This window comes from Hypanus sabinus, chromosome 3, assembly GCF_030144855.1.
Source record: "Hypanus sabinus isolate sHypSab1 chromosome 3, sHypSab1.hap1, whole genome shotgun sequence".
NCBI classification, from domain to species: domain Eukaryota; kingdom Metazoa; phylum Chordata; class Chondrichthyes; order Myliobatiformes; family Dasyatidae; genus Hypanus; species Hypanus sabinus.
Window position 1 is genome coordinate 158,846,210 of NC_082708.1, and position 21,528 is coordinate 158,867,737.

The 21,528-nt window shown below is 42.7% G+C and overlaps 1 protein-coding gene across 1 annotated transcript in view; it reads right to left on the minus strand.

Moving 5' to 3' along the window:
• tspan5a (tetraspanin 5a) overlaps positions 1-16,267 on the minus strand; it is a 101,757-nt gene extending 85,490 nt beyond the window's left edge. Inside the window, exon 1 of the mRNA XM_059965438.1 lies at positions 16,039-16,267. Within this exon, the coding sequence (XP_059821421.1) occupies positions 16,039-16,119 (81 nt within the window). The 5' untranslated portion in view covers positions 16,120-16,267. The remainder of the gene's footprint in view (positions 1-16,038) is intronic.
• Positions 16,268-21,528: the final 5,261 nt, after the last annotated feature.

Sequence of the window (21,528 nt, forward strand, 5' to 3'; positions counted from 1 at the left end):
TGGTGGCGCAAGTCCTGAGGCACTTGTACATTCTACCTGATGGCAGCATCAGGCGATGGATCACAAAGATGGATTATTCCGATTGAACAAATCAAAGAGTACAGGAAAACAGGGTTTCCAGGGGAACAGGACAGGTCCTGACAGAGGTCACAGCATACAGAAGTTCTAATAGGTTAGTAGGCCCATGTGATGCCCTTGACTGACTCAATGACAGTTTAGAAAAAAGGAGATCTTTCAAGAATCAACAGACTCTGGCATTATATTGATCTTTCAAGAATTGATAGATTCTGGCATTGTGCCAGATGACTGGAAAATTGCAAATGTTACTCCACTACTTAAGAAGAGTGGGAGGCAGCAGAAAGGAAACTATAGACCTGTTAGCCTGACATCAGTGGTTGGGAAGTTGTTGGAATCGATTGTTAGGGATGAGATGATGCAGTACTGGGAGGCACATGACAAGATAGGCCAAAGCCAGCACGGTTTTATGAAAGGAAAATCCTGCCTGACAAACTTATTGCAGTTTTTTGAGAAAATTACAAGCAGGGTAGACAAAGGAGATGTAGAAGATGTGGTGTACTTGGATTTTCAGAAGGCCTTTGACAAGGTGCTGCACATGAGGCTGCTTAGCAAGATAAGAGCCCATGGAATTACAGAGAAGCTACTAATATGGGTGCAGCATTGGCTGATCGGCAGAAAACAGAGAGTAGGAATAAAGGGTTCCTATTCTGATTGGCTGCCAGTTACCAGTGGAGTTCCACAGGGGTGAAGTGGCAAATGAAATACAACGTAGGAAAGTGTATGGTCATGCACTTTGGTGGAAGAAATAAACAAGCAGACTATTATTTAGATGGGGGGAGAATTCAAAATGCTGAGATGCAAAGGGACTTGGGAGTCCTTGTGCAGGATACCCTAAAGGTAAACCTCCAGGTTGAGTTGGTGGTGAAGAAGGCGAATGCAATGTTGGCTTTCATTTCTAGAAGTATAGAATATAAGAGCAGGGATGTGATGTCGAGGCTCTATAAGGCACTCATGAGACCACACTTGGGAGTATTGTGTGCAGTTTTGGGCTCCTTATTTTAGAAAGGATATAGTGACGTTGGAAAGGGTTCAGAACAGATTCATGAGAATAATTCCAGGAATGAGAAGATTTACCGTACGAGGAACATTTGGCAGCTCTTGGGCTGTATTCCCTAGCTTCCAGGAGAATGACAGGGTATCTCATAGAAACATTCAGAATGTTAAAAGGCCTGAACAGATTAGTTGCAGATTTCCTCGTGTTTGCATTAGATACGACAAAGTTATTTCCCATGGTAGGGGAGTCTAGGACAAGAGGGCACGACTTCAGGATTGAAGGACATCAATTCAGAACAGAGATGCGGAGAAATTACTTTAGTCAGAGGGTAGTAAATCTGTGGAATTTGTTGTCACAAGCGGCTGTGGAGGCCAAGTCACTAGGTGCACTTAAGGCAGAGATAAATAGATTCCTGTTTAGCCAGGGCATTGAAGAGTATGGGGAGAAGCCAGAGAAGTGGGGATGATTGGAAGAATTGGATCAGCCCATGACTGAATGGTGGAGCAGACTTGATTGGCTGAATGGCCTACTTCTGCTCCTATATTTTATGGTCTCATGGTCTTAAGACAGACAGGCCTCCACTGATTGAAGAAATGCCTTCTCATCTCAGTCCTAACTGATTTGCCCTTTGTTCTGCAATAGTAACTCCTGGTTCGCGAGATTTCAGCCTGGGAAAACATCCTCCCATGTCAGCCTCAAAGTTCAATTGGATCCCCAGTCATTCTAAGCCTGAGAAATAATAAGCTTTGTCTTTTCAACAGTGAAGGAAGAATTAAAAACAAAAGTAAATGCTAGAAATATGAAATTTTAAAAAAACAGATAAACATTTATCAGGTCAGGCTGTGAAAAGAGAGTCTGCTAACATTTCAGGTTTCTTGGAACTGAATAGAAAAACAAGTTGAAAAACTAGCAGAGCAGATGGAACAAAGGGAATTTTTCCAATAGTAGATTCCGCCAAAGTTTCACTGAAGAGTTAGTCAAGAAGGTTCAGTCACTTGCCATTCAAGATGAGACAGTAAATTGGATTCGATATTGGTTTCGTGGAAGAAGCCAGGGAGTGGTAGTAGATAGTTGCCTCTCTGTCTGCAGGCCTGTGATAAGTATCGTGCCAAAGGAAGCGGTGCTGGTTTCATTGTTGTTTGTCATTTACATCAATGATATGGATGATAATGTCGTAAACTAGATCAGCATATTCATGCATGACATCAAGGCTGGGGGTGTACTGGACAGCGAGGAAGGCTATCAGAGCTTGCAGTAGGAGCTGGGCCATCTGGAAAAATAGGCTGAAATATGACAAATGAAATTTAGTGCAGACAAGTGTGAGGTGTTGCACTTTGGGAGGACAAACTAGGGTAGGACATTAAGTGAACTGTCGAGCACTGAGGAGAGTGGTAGAACAGAGGGATCTGGGAATACAGGTCCATAATTATTTGAAAGTGGCGTCACAGGAAGATAGGGTCACAAAGAGAGCTTTTGGCACAATGGCCTTTTTAAATCAAAGTACTAAGTACAGGAGTTGGGATGTTATGTTGAAGTTGAACAGGGTACTGGTGAGACCAAATTTGGAGTATTGTGTGCTTACCTACCTATAGGAAAGATATCAGTAAGATTGAAAGGGTACAGAGAAAATTCACAAGGACGTTGCTGGGAATCAAGGTCCTGAGTTATGGAGAAAGGTTGAATAGATTTTAAGAATCTCTGTGAGCTGTTGGGGGCCCATACAAAACTTCCTCAACCGTCTGAGGTGAAAGAGGGAGCTGTTGTGCCTTTTTCACCACACAGCCGATGTGTACAAACCACATGAGGTCCTCGGTGATGTGGATGCCGAGGAACTTAAAGCTGTTCACCCTCTCAACCCCAGATACACTGATGTCAATAAGGGTTAGCCCGTCTCCATTCCTCCTGTAGTCCACAACCAGCTCCTTTGTTTTTGTAACATTGAGAGAGAGGCTAAAGCAAACGATTGTGCACCTACTGAGAGGCTGAAGGAGCCAAATGGCCTACCTCCTCTTCTGCTCTTATTTAACATCTGCACCAGTGTTATTTGTGCGTGTCCTCAAGCTGCAGTAGTGATTGCAACCTCATACAGGGTCAGGGCTGCTGATGCAGATTGTGCAACTGGCATCCTGTTGTCCAGCCTCACAGTTAAATCAGAATTTGAATTCCCACTGCTGCAGAGGTTGTTGTTCCAGTCAGCAGGGCACCACAGAGTGGCACAGACTTGAATCCAATGTTAATGAGTACATGCTTGCTTTGCTAATATCCTCATTAATGCAAGAGCACAATGCACTTGCAAACTACTACCAGACCCTGAATCCTTATGCTGCATACAAGGCAGTGCTGGGCTGAGTCAGTAACAAGCGAGCTGTCTGAAACCCCAATGCCTCCCACATTTAGTCAAATATGGGATAACAGGAAGCTTAAAATTCCTATCCTCGTTTTCCCACTACTTCTTTATCCTCATCAGATCCAGCCCCTCCCTGAGGTATATGCACCCCAGGAACCTAAACCTCAAGGCCAATCCTTTACTGTACAAACCCAATGTATTTTGATTTCTCTAATGTCCAAAAACTCTTTGACTTCCATCTCGAATACGCTCAGCATCTGATCCTCCACAGCCTGCCTGTGGGGAGAATCCCAAACATTCACCGTTCTCCGGGTACAGAAACTTCTTCTCAAATTTGTCCTGAATTTTGAGAAGTGGCCCTCATGATTAAAGTCAAAGTGGAGTTTACTGAAATATGCACCGGTGCAATGAGAGCTTATTTGCAACAGGCACATAGCATCATCTAAGCAATATTCATAAGAAAAAAAAACATTCATTAAATATAAATGATGCACAATTTTTTACAAGAGGAAAAACGCAATTTGAACAAAAACAGGTCCGCTTTAGTGCAAAGAGATCAGAGCAGCCAGAGCATTGCTAACTCCTGCTTGGGCTCCAAGTTCTGAAACTCCCTCTTTGACTTCCAATACACATTCAGTAGCCACCTTATTCGGGACACCAGTTCATCAATGCAAGTACATAATCAGCCAACCATGTGGCAGCAACTCAGTGCATAAAAACATGTGCAGACATGGTCAAACATCAGCACATGACTTTGACCGTGAAATGATTGTTGGTGCCAGAGCATCTCAGCAACTGCTATCTCCTGGGATTTTCATGCACAACAGTCTTGAGAGTTTACAGAAAATGGTAAGAAAAACACACACAAAAAAAAAATCCAGTGAACAGCAGTTCCGTGGGCGAAAATGCCTTGTTAATGAGAGATCAGAGGAGAAAGGCTGTTCCCAAGGAGGACAAATTAAAAATCATATAACACGATGTGTAGACAACACACACAAAATGCTGGTGGATTTATTGTTTATTTTAATAAACAAAGAGAGGTGGGTATGTGGAACTTGCTACGAAGTGTGGTGGTAGAGGAAAATCTATTAAGGACATTTAACAGACTCCGAGATAGGCACATGGATGAAAGAAAATGGAGAGCCAATTGGGAGGAAAACATCAAATAGATCTTGGAGTAAGGTAAAAGGACAGGAAACATCATGGGCTGTATACTGACCTGTATGCTCTATGACAACACAGGAAGGCCCTTTGGCCCACATGTTGTGCAAACTAATTAAACTCATGATGCCTAATTACACTAATACTTTCTGCCTGTACATGGTCCCTGAATCGCCATTCTCTCTAATATTTATGGACCTATTTAGGAGCCTTTTAAATGCCTCTATTATGTCTGCCTCCAGCACTGCCCCTGGAAGTGCTTTTCAGACACCCACCACTCTCTGTGTAAAATACAAACAACGTAAACACCTCCTTTGAACTTTTCCTCTTTCACCTTAAATGCATGCCCTCTAATATTTGATATTTCTACCCTGGGAAGAAGATATTGGCTGTCTACTCCATCTCCGCCTCTCAAAATTTTTATAAACTTCTAGGAGGTCCCTCCTAACCCTCCACCTCTCCAGAGGTCAGATAAACAACCCTGGTTTATCTGACCTCTCCTTATATCACAGACTGGTAAACCTCTTCTGCACCCTCTCGAAAGCCTCCACATCCTTCCTAGAATGGGCTAACCAAAATTTAATCCCACGCATCAGATGGGGCCTTACCAGAAGTTCATAAAGCTACAATCCTCATCCTCTCTCCCTGACTCCCTCATAGTCAGATCCATTTCTTGATCACATGTACATCAAAACATGCAGCAAAATGTGTCATTTATGTTAACAGCCAACAAGGATGTGGAGAGGGCAGCCTGCAAGTGTCATTATACCTTCCAATTGCAACACAGCATGCCCACAATGCTTGGCACAACAATACAGAATGTACCAAGCAAAAAAAAAAGTGAAGCAAGCCCCGTTCCTCCCTCTCACTTACTCACGCACACCCGTACGCAGTCCTCTAGATCCAAGCCTGAGCCACAACCTCAGTGGCATCTTAAGTACTTGAGTCTGTCAGACTGCTCCTCCCATTCCAGTGCTGGCCACACACTGAACTGCTGAAGGATCAGTAGTTTACAATGAAGTGTCTCCTCTGATAAACATCACTACTTGTCTTTTATTATCAGAGAACTACTCCAGTCATGGTTTGGCTAATGGCTTCTTCAACATTTCCACAGCCCGTGCTATTCTGCAATGCTTCTTTTATTCAGTTTCAGGGATCTAAGTTTATTATTCAGTCCCAATTGAGAAGATGGTGGAGAGCTACCTTTGTGAATCAATGCAGTCCTTCAGTTGAAAATGCTCCTATACTGTTGTCCGGGAGGAAACTCCAGGATTTAGACGCAGTGATGAAGGAATAGGGATAATTCCCAAGTCAGGGTGTTGTGGGGATTGTTGGAGAACCTGCAAGTGCTGGTTGTCATCATTGTTCTTGAGGATAAGATGTAAAAACAAGGTCAGAGACGTACAGCATGGTAAACAGGCTCTTATGTTTAACTAGCCCATACCAACCAAGATGCCTAACTGAATTGCTCCCATATGTCTGCATTTGGCTTGTATCCCTCAAAGCCCTTCCCATCCACGTACCTCTCCAAATGCCTTTTAAATGTTGTAATTATACCCGCCTCTACTACTTCCTCTGGCAGCTCATTCCATATACGCACCATCCTTTGTGTGAAAACATTGCCCATCAGATCCTCTTTAAACCTTTCATTTCTCACCTTAAACCCATGTCCTCTGGTTATAAACTCCCTACCCTGGGGAAAAATCTGTGGCCATCCACCTTATCAATGCCCACCCATGAATTTAAAGAAATGTTGGGAAGTTATTTCTGGGTTATGGCTAAAGTTTAACATTTAGTTAACTGAAGGAAGATTATCTGGTCCATTACCTCACGTCTACGTGTGGGATGTAACTGTGCACGAAGATGGTAACCTTTTTTCTCTGATTATCGGCTGTAATGCATTTATTGACACAAATCAATATAAGATGCTATATAAATGCGAGCCATTCTTACTGGGCGGTGGAAGTGATTCTCTCTTCTCCCCTCTCCCATCGAGCAGATACAAATGCTGGCGAACACACACCACCAGACTCCAGGGCAGCCTTTACCCTGCTGTTATCAGACACCTGAACGGGCCCCTTGTATGATTAACTCTTGATCTCCCAGCCTATCTCATCAGGGCCCATGCACTTTATTTGTTCACCTGAACTGCACTTTCACGGTAACTGTAACACTATATTCTGCATTGTCATTGTCCTTTCCCCTTTTCAACTAACTTGACGTGTTTAAGTATTGAATAATCTGACAGGATGGTATGCCAATGAAGCTCTTCACTCTAGGTACGTGAGACAGAAGTAAACCAGTTAGCAATAATGGGAGGTGCTGCAGGCCAATGCTGTGATGCATTTTCAGGTGGTTCACGCTGCAGTCACAGTGATCCCGAAGAGAAGGGCCTGACTTCAAAGGATGAATGGAGCCGCGATCAAACATTGTCCAGGATGGCATTGAACTCCATGTGCTGCTAGAGCTGCAATCATGCAGGCAAGGAAAGCATTCCATGGCACATTCCTTGTGAGGTGGCAAAAGACATACAGCATCATCGTTAAAGGGAAAGGGAACCCAGGGAATGTTCCAGTAGCTTCAGGAAACATCTTAAACACGTGCCCTCATGTTGCATCTGAACAAATTCTTTTCACTATCACAGCCCTATCACCTGCAACATATTAGCGACTCCACAAACTTCTCTAGTCTTGAGTAAAACAATCTCAGCTGCTCCTCTTCCCAAGTAAACTTAACAATGGGCCCATTCATAAAATGGAACTAGTTCCCTCCCACAGCCTCAAGCACCAGGCAGCCCCTGATGGCAACTGTTTCAACAGTGGTGACAATCACACCTGGGACATATTCTCACAGGTTAAGTGTTACACGCTGGTGCTGGGAATGGATCGCATTTCACCATAATAATGGACACCCTCTTGACAACGCAGACATCAGCAATCAGACTGACACCATTTTGAATTACTGCAATAAATGCCAACAACCTTCTTTGCAACATTTTTGCGTCATTATTTGGTGAAGTGGAGTCACAGGGTGCCTAATCCAACCACCTTTATAATGTTAAGAAATCACTGTGACATTCCAAAACCATTTCACAAAATGAATACTGCTTCAAGTATTCTGTCAGAACACAATAATATATATCTGCAATAAAATAACACTCCAATGCCTGGCAATATTTTTGTAAATTATAAATGAATATTAACTGGAATGATCAATATCCTGAACTCCGAGCTTATTTATGCTGGAGGGAGGGGAGATGAATCATTAGCCCAGAGTTCAAACCTTAAATCCAGTGACACATAACAAACTTCAATGGATAGTATTCTGGATTCTAGGAATCCTTGATGAACATAGGAATTTGTTTACACAGTACAAGTAGTTAATCCAAGTGGTCTGTGCTGATATTTTTAGTTCAAGCATACTCCAACCCTACTTCTCTTCCAAATATTTGATCCCTTCATTCCTTTTTCCCCTCATCTGTTCATCCATATTATCCTTAACAGCATTTCCTCAACTCCTCCGAGTGGGAGTGAACCTCACATTCACAACACTCTCCTGCTTCCCCATAAAAGACTTGTTTGTGATTGCTGATATCGGCATATAGAATATAGAGCATAGACCAGTGCAATGGACAAGATGCAAAGGAACTCAGCAAGTCCAGCATCATCCATAGAGGGAAATAAACTGTTGACATTTTGGTCTAGATGAAGGCCTCCATCTGAAATGCTGACTGTCCGTTTCCTTTCACAGATCCTGATTGCCCACTGAGTTCCTCCACCAACTTGTTTCTTCCTCCAGATTTCAGCATCTGCAGTCTCTTCTGTCTCCAAAGAACAGGACAGTCTAGGAAGGATCAAGTGCCCTGAGATGTGGAAGAATTTTCCTCATGCCTAACCAATCAAACATCTTTCAGTATCTTAATAAATCACCACTGGTATACCCTCGATCTTCCAAAGAACCAGCTGATCAATTCTTCTTTTAACAGTTCTACCCTGAAGATACTTGTCCTTTTTAAGATACAGTCGTATTTCTTCACTTGCAGTAAGTGATTAAAAACAATTTAGAGATTAGAAGGGTCTGGAATAAGAGCAAAGCACAGGTCAGGCAGCACCTGTGGAAAATGGAGCAGCCACTGAGTCTATGACCTGAAACATCAACTTTTCTTCAGTCTCTGCAGAAACACCTGACCTGAGTGTTTCCAGTATTTCTACATTTATTTTGTTCACTTACACCTGCAGTACATAACAAATGCCTTCAAACACATTGGGGAACGGTTTAGTGCATGGCATCAATTGTTTCAATTCAACTCATTCTCCCATCTGACTGAATTCTAATTCCAGCCCTAATCCTTATTTGCATTTCTCAAAGAGCTGCAATAAGCCATAATCTTGCATCCAAACAACCAATAATTTATAACAGAGTTCTTTGCATGCCTTGAAAAAGTATTCAGCCCCCAAACTTTTGTTCACATGAGTATTACAACCAGGGACTTTGATCAATTTAACTGAGAATTTTATTTGTGAATCACATACTCCACTTTTCACAGTAGAACCCAAAAAACAGGGAAAATTGTAATGTATGAAAAACTAAAGATTCAAAACCTGGAATGTCAGCAGCTCAAAAGTATTCATTCTCCTTTGCCCAGCACTAAGTTGAACCACCTCTCGCAGCTATTACAGCAAGTTGTCTTTTTGGATAAGTCTTTGCAAAATGTGATGGAGCAAGATTTGCCCATTTCTCTTCGCAAAATTGCTCAAGTTGTGCCAGCTTATTCGGGGAGTGGTGGGGCACTCCTGAAGTCTTGCCAGAGATGATCGATCAGGTTAAGGTCAGGACTCTGACTGGGCCACTCAAGGACATCAGTTTTCTTCATTTGAAGCCACTCAATGGTTGCTCTGGCAGTGTGTTTTGGGTCATTATCCAGCTGAAAGACAACTAACCTCCTAGTTTAATTTTCCTGGCAGAGATTAGCAGCTTTTTAAATCTAGGATCTCTCTGTATTCATCTTCCCATCAATCCTGATCAGATTTCCCATCCTTGCTGCTGAAAAGAGTCCCCATAGCATGATGCTATCTCCACCATAATTTACGGTAGGGATGCTGTTAACTGGCTGATGCGCAGTATTAGATTTACGCCAGATGTTCCTCTTAGTGTTGAGGTCAAAAAGTTCCACTTTAGTCTCATCTGACCACGCAGACTTATTTCCATATATTCACAGTACCTTTTCCAAGTGTGTACGGGCAAGGGTATGTTTTTTTTAAAGCCAGGGCTTCTTCCTTGCCACTCTTCCATTAATATCCTTTTTGTGCAAGGCCTAAGAGAGTGTGGTGCCATGAACTTCATCTCCAGTTGCAGCCACTGACTTCTGCTGCTCACTCAGAATGATTGTTGGCATCACAGTAGCCTCTATTACAGGTACTATTCTTCTCCAGTGACTATGTTTAAAGGGACGGCCTGACCTAAGTATTGTGGCTGTGGCTTAATACTTTTTCACCTGTTTCACGATGGATTGCACTGAGCTCTGAGGTACGTTCAGTACCTCTGAGATGTTCATGTGCCCTTCCCCAGATTTTTGCTTCCCTATTACCATTTCCTTGACTTGACTTGAATGCTCTTCTATCTTCATTTTAGTTTGGCCTGTTGAAAACCTACCGTTCTTTTGGATCTTACAAAGAGGGGGGTGTTTATTCTTATGAAGACATCAAAAGTAGGTGATCCTCCAATTTTCTACATCAATAAATTGAGTGAATTAGTGAGGTAATATACAGTATTGAACCTGAGGAAAATTAGTGCAGTACAGTAATTACAACAGGGATGAATACGTTTTCATCCTCATAATTTTGGTTTCTAGTTTTTAGTAGATTGTTGACAGGTTTTGGAATTTACTTTTTATTTGACATGATAAACCATGTTCTATAGATTAGCTCAAAAATCTGACTTTGATATATATTAAATTTAGAGAATGGGACAGTAAAGTGTGAAACTAGTTGTGGGGGTTGAATACTTTTTCAGGCACTGTAAACTGATAGGCCAATTCTCATCTCTACTCTAACACTTACAGCCACGCCCTATACTGAAAATCAGATCAAGCGTTCCAGGAATATCCCACTTATTCTTGCAGAAACTTGTAACTGAGGCGTCAAAAGGAAAATGACTCTTACTCCATATCAAAGTTTAAGTATGTTACCAAAAACAACCTTGAGATTCATTTTCTTATGCCCATATTCAATAAATCCATAATAGAATAATAACCATAATAGAATCAACACGTTCATTCCAGGAAACATTCACGTTTTTGGCCTTCAGAGCTACACACACACAACCACACACACTAGATTCTTTATAGCTCCCGACCTGGTTTGTAGAAAGTAGCATCACAGGAAAAGTGGACACACAGACATATTTATAAAGACAGGTTTAAAGGGATCAGACAAGCTTATCAGGTGATATAGGTCATTCAACCCAGTCACTTATTAACAGCTCTCAGAAGAGTGCTATCAGACCCACTTAGTTCTGCGTTAGTTAATCACACTCCGCCACCCACATTCAGAATGACACATCAAACAGGAGACACTGCTGTCTAATCTCCATCTTCTAAATAATTGAATAATTATAAATGATATCATTCTAAATAATATCAACAAATTATTTATCTTTTAGATTATCACTGAATTAATTCCTGTTAAGATACAGAGTTTGACCACACATAATTAATATAAAAGTACAAGACAATATGGGTAAACTACAGATTAGTTTTATTTCAGAGTCCGCAAAAGTATCAGAATTCAAGTTTAATATCACCGGCATAGCATTGTTGTGAAATGTTGTCATTTTGCAGCAGTACATTGCAATACAAATAATAAAAATATAAATTGCAATAAGTATATGTACTTATACACACACACACACAAAGTTAAATAGTATTGCAAAAATAGAAGGGAAGAAGAGATACTGAGGGTGTGTTCAAGGACTCACTGTCCATTCAGAAATTTGATAGCAGAGGGGAAGCAGCTGTTTCTAAAATGATGAGTGTGTGCCTTCAAGCTTCTGTACCTCCTCTTTGAAGGTAGCAATAAGAAGAGGGCATGTCCTGGGTGACGGGGGTCCTTAATGATGGATGCCGCCTTTTTGAGGCATTGCCTTTTGAAGCTGTTCTGGATGTTGGGGAGACTGGTGCCCATGATGGAGCTGGCTGTGTTTATAATTTTCAGCAGCTTTTTCCAATCCTGTGCAGTGCCCCTCTATACCAAACTGTGATGCAACAAGTTACAAAGCTCTCCATGGTACTTCTGCAGAAAATTGCAAATGTTCTATGCAACATACCAATTCTCCTCAAACTATATAGTTGCTGTCATGCCTTCATGTAATTGCTCAATACGTTGAGCTCAGGAAAAATCCTCAGGAATGTTGACACCCAGGAACTTGAATCAGCTCACATTTTCCACTTCTGATTCCTCGATCAGGACTGGTGTTTGTTTCCTCAACTTCCCCTTCCTGAAGTCAACAATCATGCTGACATTGAGTGCAAGGTTGTTGTTGTGACACCACTCAACCAGCTGATCTGTCTCACTCCATCTGAAGTTCCAGCAAACCTATTGCTGAAAGGGGACATTCTCAGGGAGACTGGCTATTATTTGATAATGCGGCCTAGAAGACAAGCACACCTTCAGGGTTCCGGGAATTTGTGGCTCTGGAAGCAGGCAGACTCCAGGTTGGCACCACCGCAAAACTGGTGTGTCGTGGGAGATGGAAGATCAAAAGCAGTGAGCATGCCCAGAGACCCGAATTCTTTGAGCACAGGGCTCCAAAGAAGCAATGCAGTAGGCTTTTAACACCATAAATCAGCAAGTTGTTTTGTTATGTCTCCCCTCTTGCTGTGCAATGGGGAGAGGAGGAGGGAGAGGGAGAGAGGGAGAGAGGGAGAGGAGGGAGAGGAGGGAGAGGAGGGAGAGGAGGGAGAGGAGGGAGAGAGAGAGGGAGAGAGGGAGAGAGGGAGAGAGGGAGAGAGGGAGAGAGGGAGAGAGGGAGAGAGAGAGGGAGAGAGGGAGAGAGGGAGAGAGGGAGAGAGGGAGAGAGGGAGAGAGGGAGAGAGGGAGAGAGGGAGAGAGGGAGAGAGGGAGAGGAGGGAGAGAGAGAGGGAGAGAGAGAGGGAGAGAGGGAGAGAGGGAGAGAGGGAGAGAGGGAGAGAGGGAGAGAGGGAGAGAGGGAGAGAGGGAGAGAGGGAGAGAGGGAGAGAGGGAGAGAGGGAGAGAGGGAGAGAGGGAGAGAGGGAGAGAGGGAGAGAGGGAGAGAGGGAGAGAGGGAGAGAGGGAGAGGAGGGAGAGGAGGGAGAGGAGGGAGAGAGAGAGGGAGAGAGGGAGAGAGGGAGAGAGGGAGAGAGGGAGAGAGGGAGAGAGGGAGAGAGGGAGAGAGGGAGAGAGAGAGGGAGAGAGGGGGAGAGGGGGAGAGGGGGAGAGGGGGGGAGAGAGGGAGAGAGAGAGAGAGAGAGAGAGAGAGAGAGTGCCTGTGGTATGTCGAATACTGGGTGAACAAGTATCTTTGGGGTACTGCAAGTCTGTGTCTTTACTGATGCTTTGCTGCACGCTTGAGTGCTCGGTCTGGGGTGCTGTTGCTTTTTTCACTGGTGGGAGGGTCATAGTTTTGCTGCTGCTTGTGCATGGGTGGGGGAGCTGGGGATGCTCTGGGGTTCTAACATTTAGCTGTCATTATTCTTTGGGGCACTCCTCAGTTTTCGTGGATGTTTGCGAAGAAAAAGAATTTCAGGATGTTTATTGTATACATTTCTCTGACATTAAATGTACCTTTTATAGATGTCATCTGAGCTGTGGCAAGTCACACAGTCATTGGTGTAGAGAGAGAGGAGCAGTGGGCTAAGCCACACAGTCATTGGTGTACAGAGAGAGGAGCAGTGGGCTAAGCCACACAGTCATTGGTGTACAGAGAGAGGAGCAGTGGGCTAAGCCACACAGTCATTGGTGTACAGAGAGAGGAGCAGTGGGCTAAGCCACACAGTCATTGGTGTAGAGAGAGAGGAGCAGTGGGCTAAGCCACACAGTCATTTGTGTACAGAGAGAGGAGCAGTGGGCTAAGCCACACAGTCATTGGTGTAGAGAGAGAGGAACAGTGGGCTAAGCCACACAGTCATTGGTGTACAGAGAGAGGAGCAGTGGGCTAAGCCACACAGTCATTGGTGTACAGAGAAAGGAGCCGTGGGCTAAGCCACACAGTCATTGGTGTACAGAGAGAGGAACAGTGGGCTAAGCCACACAGTCATTGGTGTACAGAGAGAGGAGCAGTGGGCTAAGCCACACAATCATTGGTGTACAGAGAGAGGAACAGTGGGCTAAGCCACACAGTAATTGGTGTACAGAGAGAGGAACAGTGGGCTAAGCCACACAGTCATTGGTGTACAGAGAGAGGAGCAGTGGGCTAAGCCACACAGTCATTGGTGTACAGAGAGAGGAGCAGTGGGCTAAGCCACACAGTCATTGGTGTACAGAGAAAGGAGCCGTGGGCTAAGCCACACAGTCATTGGTGTACAGAGAGAGGAACAGTGGGCTAAGCCACACAGTCATTGGTGTACAGAGAAAGGAGCCGTGGGCTAAGCCACACAGTCATTGGTGTACAGAGAGAGGAACAGTGGGCTAAGCCACACAGTCATTGGTGTACAGAGAGAGGAACAGTGGGCTAAGCCACACAGTCATTGGTGTACAGAGAGAGGAGCAGTGGGCTAAGCCACACAATCATTGGTGTACAGAGAGAGGAACAGTGGGCTAAGCCACACAGTCATTGGTGTACAGAGAGAGGAACAGTGGGCTAAGCCACACAGTCATTGGTGTACAGAGAGAGGAGCAGTGGGCTAAGCCACACAGTCATTGGTGTACAGAGAGAGGAGCAGTGGGCTAAGCATGCATCTTTTGAGTTGTGCCAGTCTGTGTTGGTTGTCAGCGAGGAAGTGCTGTTATTTCTGATCGACACAGACTGTGGTCTCCTGCTGAGGAAGTCAAGGATCCAGTAGTAAGAGGGAGGAACAGAGGACCAAGTTTTGGAGCTTGTTGATTAGAGGGTATGATTGTGTTGTATGCTGAGCTGTAGTCAACAAACAGCAGCCTGATGTAGGTATCACTATTGTCCAGTTGATCCAAGTGAAGTGCCAGTGAGATTGCACCCGCAGTAGACCTACTGCGACGATAGGCAAATTGCAGCAAATCCAGGTCCTTGCTTAAGCAGGAGTTGATTCTAGTCATGGCCAACCTCTCAAAGCACATCATCAGAGTACAGGCAAGTGCCAATGGGTGACAGTTGTTGAGGCAGCTCACCCTGCTCATTTTATTGCCCTTTTGAAGCAGGTAGAAACCTCCAACTGCAGCACTGAAAATTTGAAGATGCCCTTGAACACTGCAACCAGTTGGTTGGCAAAGGTTTTCAGAGACACTTCATCAGGACGTGACACCCTGCAAGGGTTCACTCTCTTGAAAGATGCTCCGACATCGACTCCCAAGACAGAGTTTGCAGGGTTGCAAGATGCTGCTCGGATTTGCAGAGATGTCGTTTTATTCTCCCTTTCAAAGTGTGCATAAAAGGCACTGATCTCCGCGGGGAGTGAAGCATCACTGGCATTCCTGATGTTAGGTTTCTCTTTGTGGGAGGTAATGGCCTGCAAGCCCTGCCAGAGCCGACGTGCATCCGATTCTGTCTCACCTCAATCAGAATTGTTTTTCCACTCGAGATAGCCTTTGGTAAGTCATACCTGGACTTCTTGTACAGTTCTAGATCACTGGTTTTGAAGACCACTATTCTAGCTCCCAGCAGACTACCAATCTCCCGGTTCACCCAGGGCTTTTGATTTGGGTATGTCTATGGGTTCTGCAAGGCACACACTCATCCACACAAGAAGTCGGTGAAACCTGTGACATATTCATTTGGAAGATGAATCTCTGAATATTGTCCAGTCCACCGACTTAAAGCTCACCTGTCAGAGCTCCTCCACCTCCACTGACCATACCTTTCTGGTCCTCACCACTGGTGCTCTGCCTATCAGCTGGGAGTAGAAAGTACAGCCAGGTGATCAGACTTTCTAAAATGTGGCGTCGGCTAACACCCTATGCGTTCTCGGTGGTGGTAATTGATTTTAAAAATCACTTTTAACATTCAGTAGAGGGCCAGCTGATAAATTATGGTAATTTAAAAAGAACTTAACTTTCTTTACATGCAAAACTGCCAACGCGACTAACCGTCTCTGTTCCCTCCCAGGCCCCGGAGTTCCTCTCTCTCCTCACACACACACATACACAAAGACTCTCTTGTCCTCTCTCCGTCTCTGAACAATTGCTGTAAATTTTGCTGTCAGTCCCAGTGTTTCCTAGCCTCTACCCGTTCATCTCTCCAGCGTCCCAACACCATAAAGACTTCCCTCTGTTGTTGCAAGAGACAAGCACTGTTGCGATCTACCACTCACCCAGAATATAATGTTGAAGCCGAAGATGAAGTACTTGATGCAGCAGCTGACTTCAGGCCCTTTATAATGTTTCCCTGACATCTTGGGTTGCTCATGAAGGCGGCAACTTGACACAATGTAGCGGAGAGGAGCGACGCAGCGCAGGATTCGTCAGCGATCGCCGGCGCCCACCACCCCGGGAGCCAGCGAGCAGGACTCAGGAAAGCCCGGGATCTCCGGGATAAGCAAAGGCGGGACTTCCGGGGGAGGGAGCTGGAAGCGAACACTGGATGGAGATAGATTGATAGAGGGGGAATGGAGCGAGCAGTAACGGAGTGGTGGAATGAGAAAGGCGAAGGGATAAATTGGCAAATTCGTTTATTTATTGTCACTTGTAGCGAGCGGCAGTGAAAAACTTTGTTCTGATTTCATCGCAACAGTGCACTGAGATAGTACAGAATGCAGAATAAAGTCATAACGAGGTAGATTGTGATATTCAGAGTCCATCTTGCAAGGAGGCGTTCAAAAGCGGCGTAGAAGCTATTCCTGAGCCTGGAGGTGTGAGCTTTCAGGCGTCTGTATCTCCTGCCCGACGGGAGGGGGAGAAGACAGAATGTGCTTTACCCAAGAGTCGGCAGAATCCACGCAGCGGAGCCTGCTTTCCGTGATGTGCCGACAGCTCTCTAAACACAAGTGATTCTGCAGGTGTTGGAAATCCAGAGGAACACGCACAAGATGCTGGAGGAACTCAGCAGATCAAGCAGAATCCATGGCAGGAGAGGAATGAACAGTTTCGGGTCTTGTTGAAGTGTGTCGGCCCGAAATGTTGACTGACTGTTCCCCGCCGTGGATGCCGCCTGACCCGCTGAGTTCCTCCAGCATTTTCTGCGTTTCTCCACGACTCTCTGCAGTTTTATTCTGCGGTCACGAGCAGAGAAGTTAGGATATTGAGGGGATAGGAACGAGGAGTCCGGAGACCGCAAATTCTGGGATCTGGAGCGACACACAATTCGGTGAAGAAACTCGGCGGATTGAGCAGCATCCGTCGGAGAAAGGGTTAGTTGCTGGTTTTGGGTCAAGACATGAGGGATTTTACATTTCAAAACATAGGCTGCCATACTGTTAAGGGCTTAGATGGAGCAGAACTTGTTCGTTCAAGTTTCCCTGGCAATAAATAGAGAACCCCCCCCCCCCCTCCGACCTACCCTTGGGTAATGGTGACAGAGGTGCCAGTGGTTGAGCACTATGGGACCAATGTTTTAAAGAAATAAATCGAGGGCAAAAAGGGACATGAGGTAACTTTGGAAGAAAAGATTGCGGGAAGTCAAGAGACTTGATAAGTACATTAAGGGAAAGGGATGACCTAAGATGACCTTTGTGTCGAGCTGGGCGAGGTCCTTCATGAATATTTCTCTTGTTTTTTTGCTGTGGATGAAGACGTAAAGACTTCAGAACTAGGAAAAGTCAATTGGGAGTTCTTGGAGATAGTCTGCATTACAGTTGAGAAGGTGCTGGATGTCTTAAAACATATGAAAGTAGACAAATCTCCAGGGCCTGACTGAAATCCAAGAACATTATGGGAGGCTAGAGAAGAAATTGCAGGATCTTGGCTAAGATTTGATTCATCATTAGCCACAGGTGAGCTATCAGGAGACTGGATGATAGCAAATGGCATTCCTTTATTTCCTTTATTCCCAAAGGGCTCAAAGAAAAATCTGAGAACTATAGGTCAGTAGGTCTAACACCTTTAGTAGTTAAGTTACTGGAGAGGACTCTGAGAATAAAGGTTAATGTATGAGGAGCTCTGGGCCTGTAGCTCAATGTTCAAAGTAAATTTTTCATCAAAGTACATATATATCACCATGTACAAACCTGAGATTCGTTTTCTTACAGACATTCACAGTAAATACAAGAAAAACTAACATCAATGATAGACCACAGCCATCAGGATAGACAAAGAACTAATGTGCAAAAGACAACAAAATGTGCTAATACAAAAAGAAAGAATAACTAAACAAATAAATAGGCAATAGATATCCAGAACATGTATGTACAGTACAAAACATGATTAGTAAATCTGCAAATGACATTTCAATAGGTTGTATAGTGGACAATGAAGAAAGTTATCAAATATTACATGGGGATATTAATCAGCTGAATGAGTTGTCCAAGGATGGCAACTTGTCTGCTAATGATATTTTGTGATCCTTCTAATTTTTAAGGTCTCCTTACTTTTTATACTCTTCAATGGTATTTAGTTTTCTATACCTGCCACATGCTTATTTTATTCTCTTTATCCAACCCTTGATGTCCTTCGATCATGAGGACTTCCTGTATTTTTTTCTCCTTGGATTCACCTTTACCAGGACCTGTTGGCCCTGAACTCTTGCTATCTCTCCATTGAATGCTTCTCACTGAGCAGATGTAGACTTACCTGCAAGAAAGTGCTTCCAATTGACCTTTGCCATGTCCTGTCTTATTTTAATAAAATTAGCGTTTACCCAGTTTAAGACCTCTGTTCATTTTCATCCCCATCTTTTAAATAATCACTTTGAAATATATTGAGTTATAGTCACCATCACTGAAATGCTTCCCAGTGACTTGACTGGCTACATCCCTCAAGATATGGTCCAATAATGCTATTTCCTTTGTTGGTTAACTACACACTATGTCAAAGGCTCTCCTGGGTACACGACATAAATGTTGCCTCCTTTTGTGTTTTCTATTTTAATTTCAGATTTTCATCTTTACAGTTTTATTTTTAGATTTTCATTAATACTCTTAAAAGTAATGATACTCCAAAAGGAAGTTTTCTTAAAGAGTGAAGTTCCCTTGTGGCATGCCCCAGTTTCTAAATATTCTTTTGCAGAAGCCTGGTGAACAGCTTGGTTAATTCCTAAGTCATTTATTAATGTTTGCAGGATGTGAAGTTTTGCTGAGATAGGGGCCTTAATTTTAGTTGTATTTAAGCTCATGACTATCTCACCTTAAATCAGGGAATATTAATGATCAAAGTTTCAAAAGTGCTGAACAAATGGTGAGAGCGAATCTTCATTATCAACACAGGATTCACTTTACCAATCACCTGCACTCTGACTGCCATTTCCCCATGGATCTCTCTGCTGCAAGCCATTCTAGTTCCCCTTCCAACACTGACCTCCCTGTCCTTCAACTCCTCCACTACTGGGGGTGAAGCTAAATGCAAACTAGAGGAACAGCACCTTGAATTCCTCCTGGGTGGTCTACAACCCAATTTCATTTTTCAACCTTTCTATTGATTTACAGTAAAACAATATACAAATCAGAGGAGAAGTTCAGGAAACAGATAATGCAAAGGACATATAAACAGCAATAAAGAAAAGTGTATATTGTCAAAATCAAATAGGTATAATGTTATGCTGTTACATATACAGTATAATAAAAAAATGCCATAACTCCTCTTAACAGATCGTAAAAAAAATTGGAAATTTTTTTTTATATAAGGGAAAAAATCTGCTAAACTAAATAAGAACAAAAAAAAAGCAAAAGAAAAGAAAGATTGGGCAGTCCATTTGAGGAAAAAAAAAATTTTAAAAAGGAAAAAGAAAGAACATCCTCCCAGTCACCTCCGAACCTTCATGGATAAGGATTTTCCCAAAGAGAATAAAGAAAAATAAATAAATTAAAATAAATTAAATCGTATGAAAATATTGAATAAAGGGTCGCTAAACTTGGTCAAAATTAAAAGATGTATCAAAGGTCCGGCTTCTAATTTTCTCCAAGCTTAAACATGAGATAATGGAGGAGAGCCAACGGAAAACAGTAGGCGGATTAGATTCTTTCCAGTGTAACAAGATAGCTCTCCTAGCCAGTAAAGTTGAAAAGGCTATCACATGTTGAGCCGAAGCAGATACTCTACCTCCTTCCTCTGGGATCATCCCAAAAATTGCCGTAAGTGAATTGGGTTGAACATCCAGATCTATAATTTTAGGTAGTGTTCTAAATACATCTCTCCAAAAATTAGTTAAGCTTACACAGGACCAAAGCATATGAGTTAGAGTAGTCACCTCTGCGTTACATCTGTCACAAATAGGGCTTATATTAGCTAATTTATATTAGCCAATATATAGTGCCAATTTATCTTTAGACATATGGGCCCTATGTACTATCTTGAACTGAATTAAGGAATGGTGTGCACAGATAAATGAATTATTAACTAGATAATAAATTTTACTCCATTGATCGTCCGAAAGTGAATGTTTAAGTTCTGTTTCCCAAGTGCGTTGAACCTTATCATTAGGCGACATGCGAGCATTCATTAACTGTTTATCAATAATAGCTATTAAGCTATTTGAGGAACAGGCCAAGGGATAATTCGGTAAAAAATCACGTAAAAAATTCCTAACCTGTAAATATCTAAAAGAAATGTGTGTTAGAGATATCATATTTATTCATCAACTGGGAAAAAGACATTAAACAATCCTGTAAGAACAAATCTAAAGAAGTTTTTATTCCCTTAGTTTTCCATATTAAAAAAGCCTTATCCAGAATTGATGGTTTAAAAAAAAATCAGAAAAAGTATTACTAGAAAGTAAAAAATTACTTAATTCAAAAAATCTATGAAACTGAAACCAGATTTTTAAAGCATGTTTAACAATAGGGATGAGAGCTTGTCTACCTATTCTGGAGAACGAAAAAGGAAGGGGAACTCCTAATAAAGAAGCTAAAGAAAACCCCGTTACTGAATCTTCCTCCAAATGTAACCATGGAGGGCGATCCACGTTATCTGTATTATAAATGCAAAAAGTAATATAACAAATATTGATTTCCCAATAATAAAATTTGGTAGGGCCAGTCCTCCATCTTTTTTTGATTTTTGCTATAAAAGTTTATTCACTCTAGAGCTGTTGTTATTCCAAATATAAGACAAAATCATAGAATCTATTTTATCAAAAAATGTTTTTGGAACAAAAGAGGGAACTGCTTGAAATATATATAAAAATTTCAGTAAAATAACCATTTTTATAGCATTAATTCGACCTATCAATGACATCGATATAGGCGACCATTTAGAAAGCGCTTGTTGAGTATATTCAATTAGAGGGGAAAATTATATTTATATAGGTCTTTAAAATTTTTAGTAATTTTGATACCAAGGTAGGTGAAATAATTTTAATATTATCACATTTTAATATTTGTTAAATATCATTTATTCCCCCTCAGTTAAAGAATCTGAATGTATTGTATCTCAACCCCATTCTCCTGCCTTCTCCCCATAACCCTTAACCCCTTTACCACTCAAAACATATCACTCTCTGGCTGCTAGACATAGCCTCCACTGCTATCCCTTTGGCTAAATAAATTCCTCCTCATCTCACTTTTAAAGGGCCTTCCCTTTATTGTGAGGCTGTTCCCTTGGATCCTGGACTCTCCTACTAATGGAAACATCCTTTGCACATCTTATCTACCCATACCTTTCAGTATCAATACGTTTCAATTAGACTCAAGTACAGGCCCAGAGGCATCAAACAC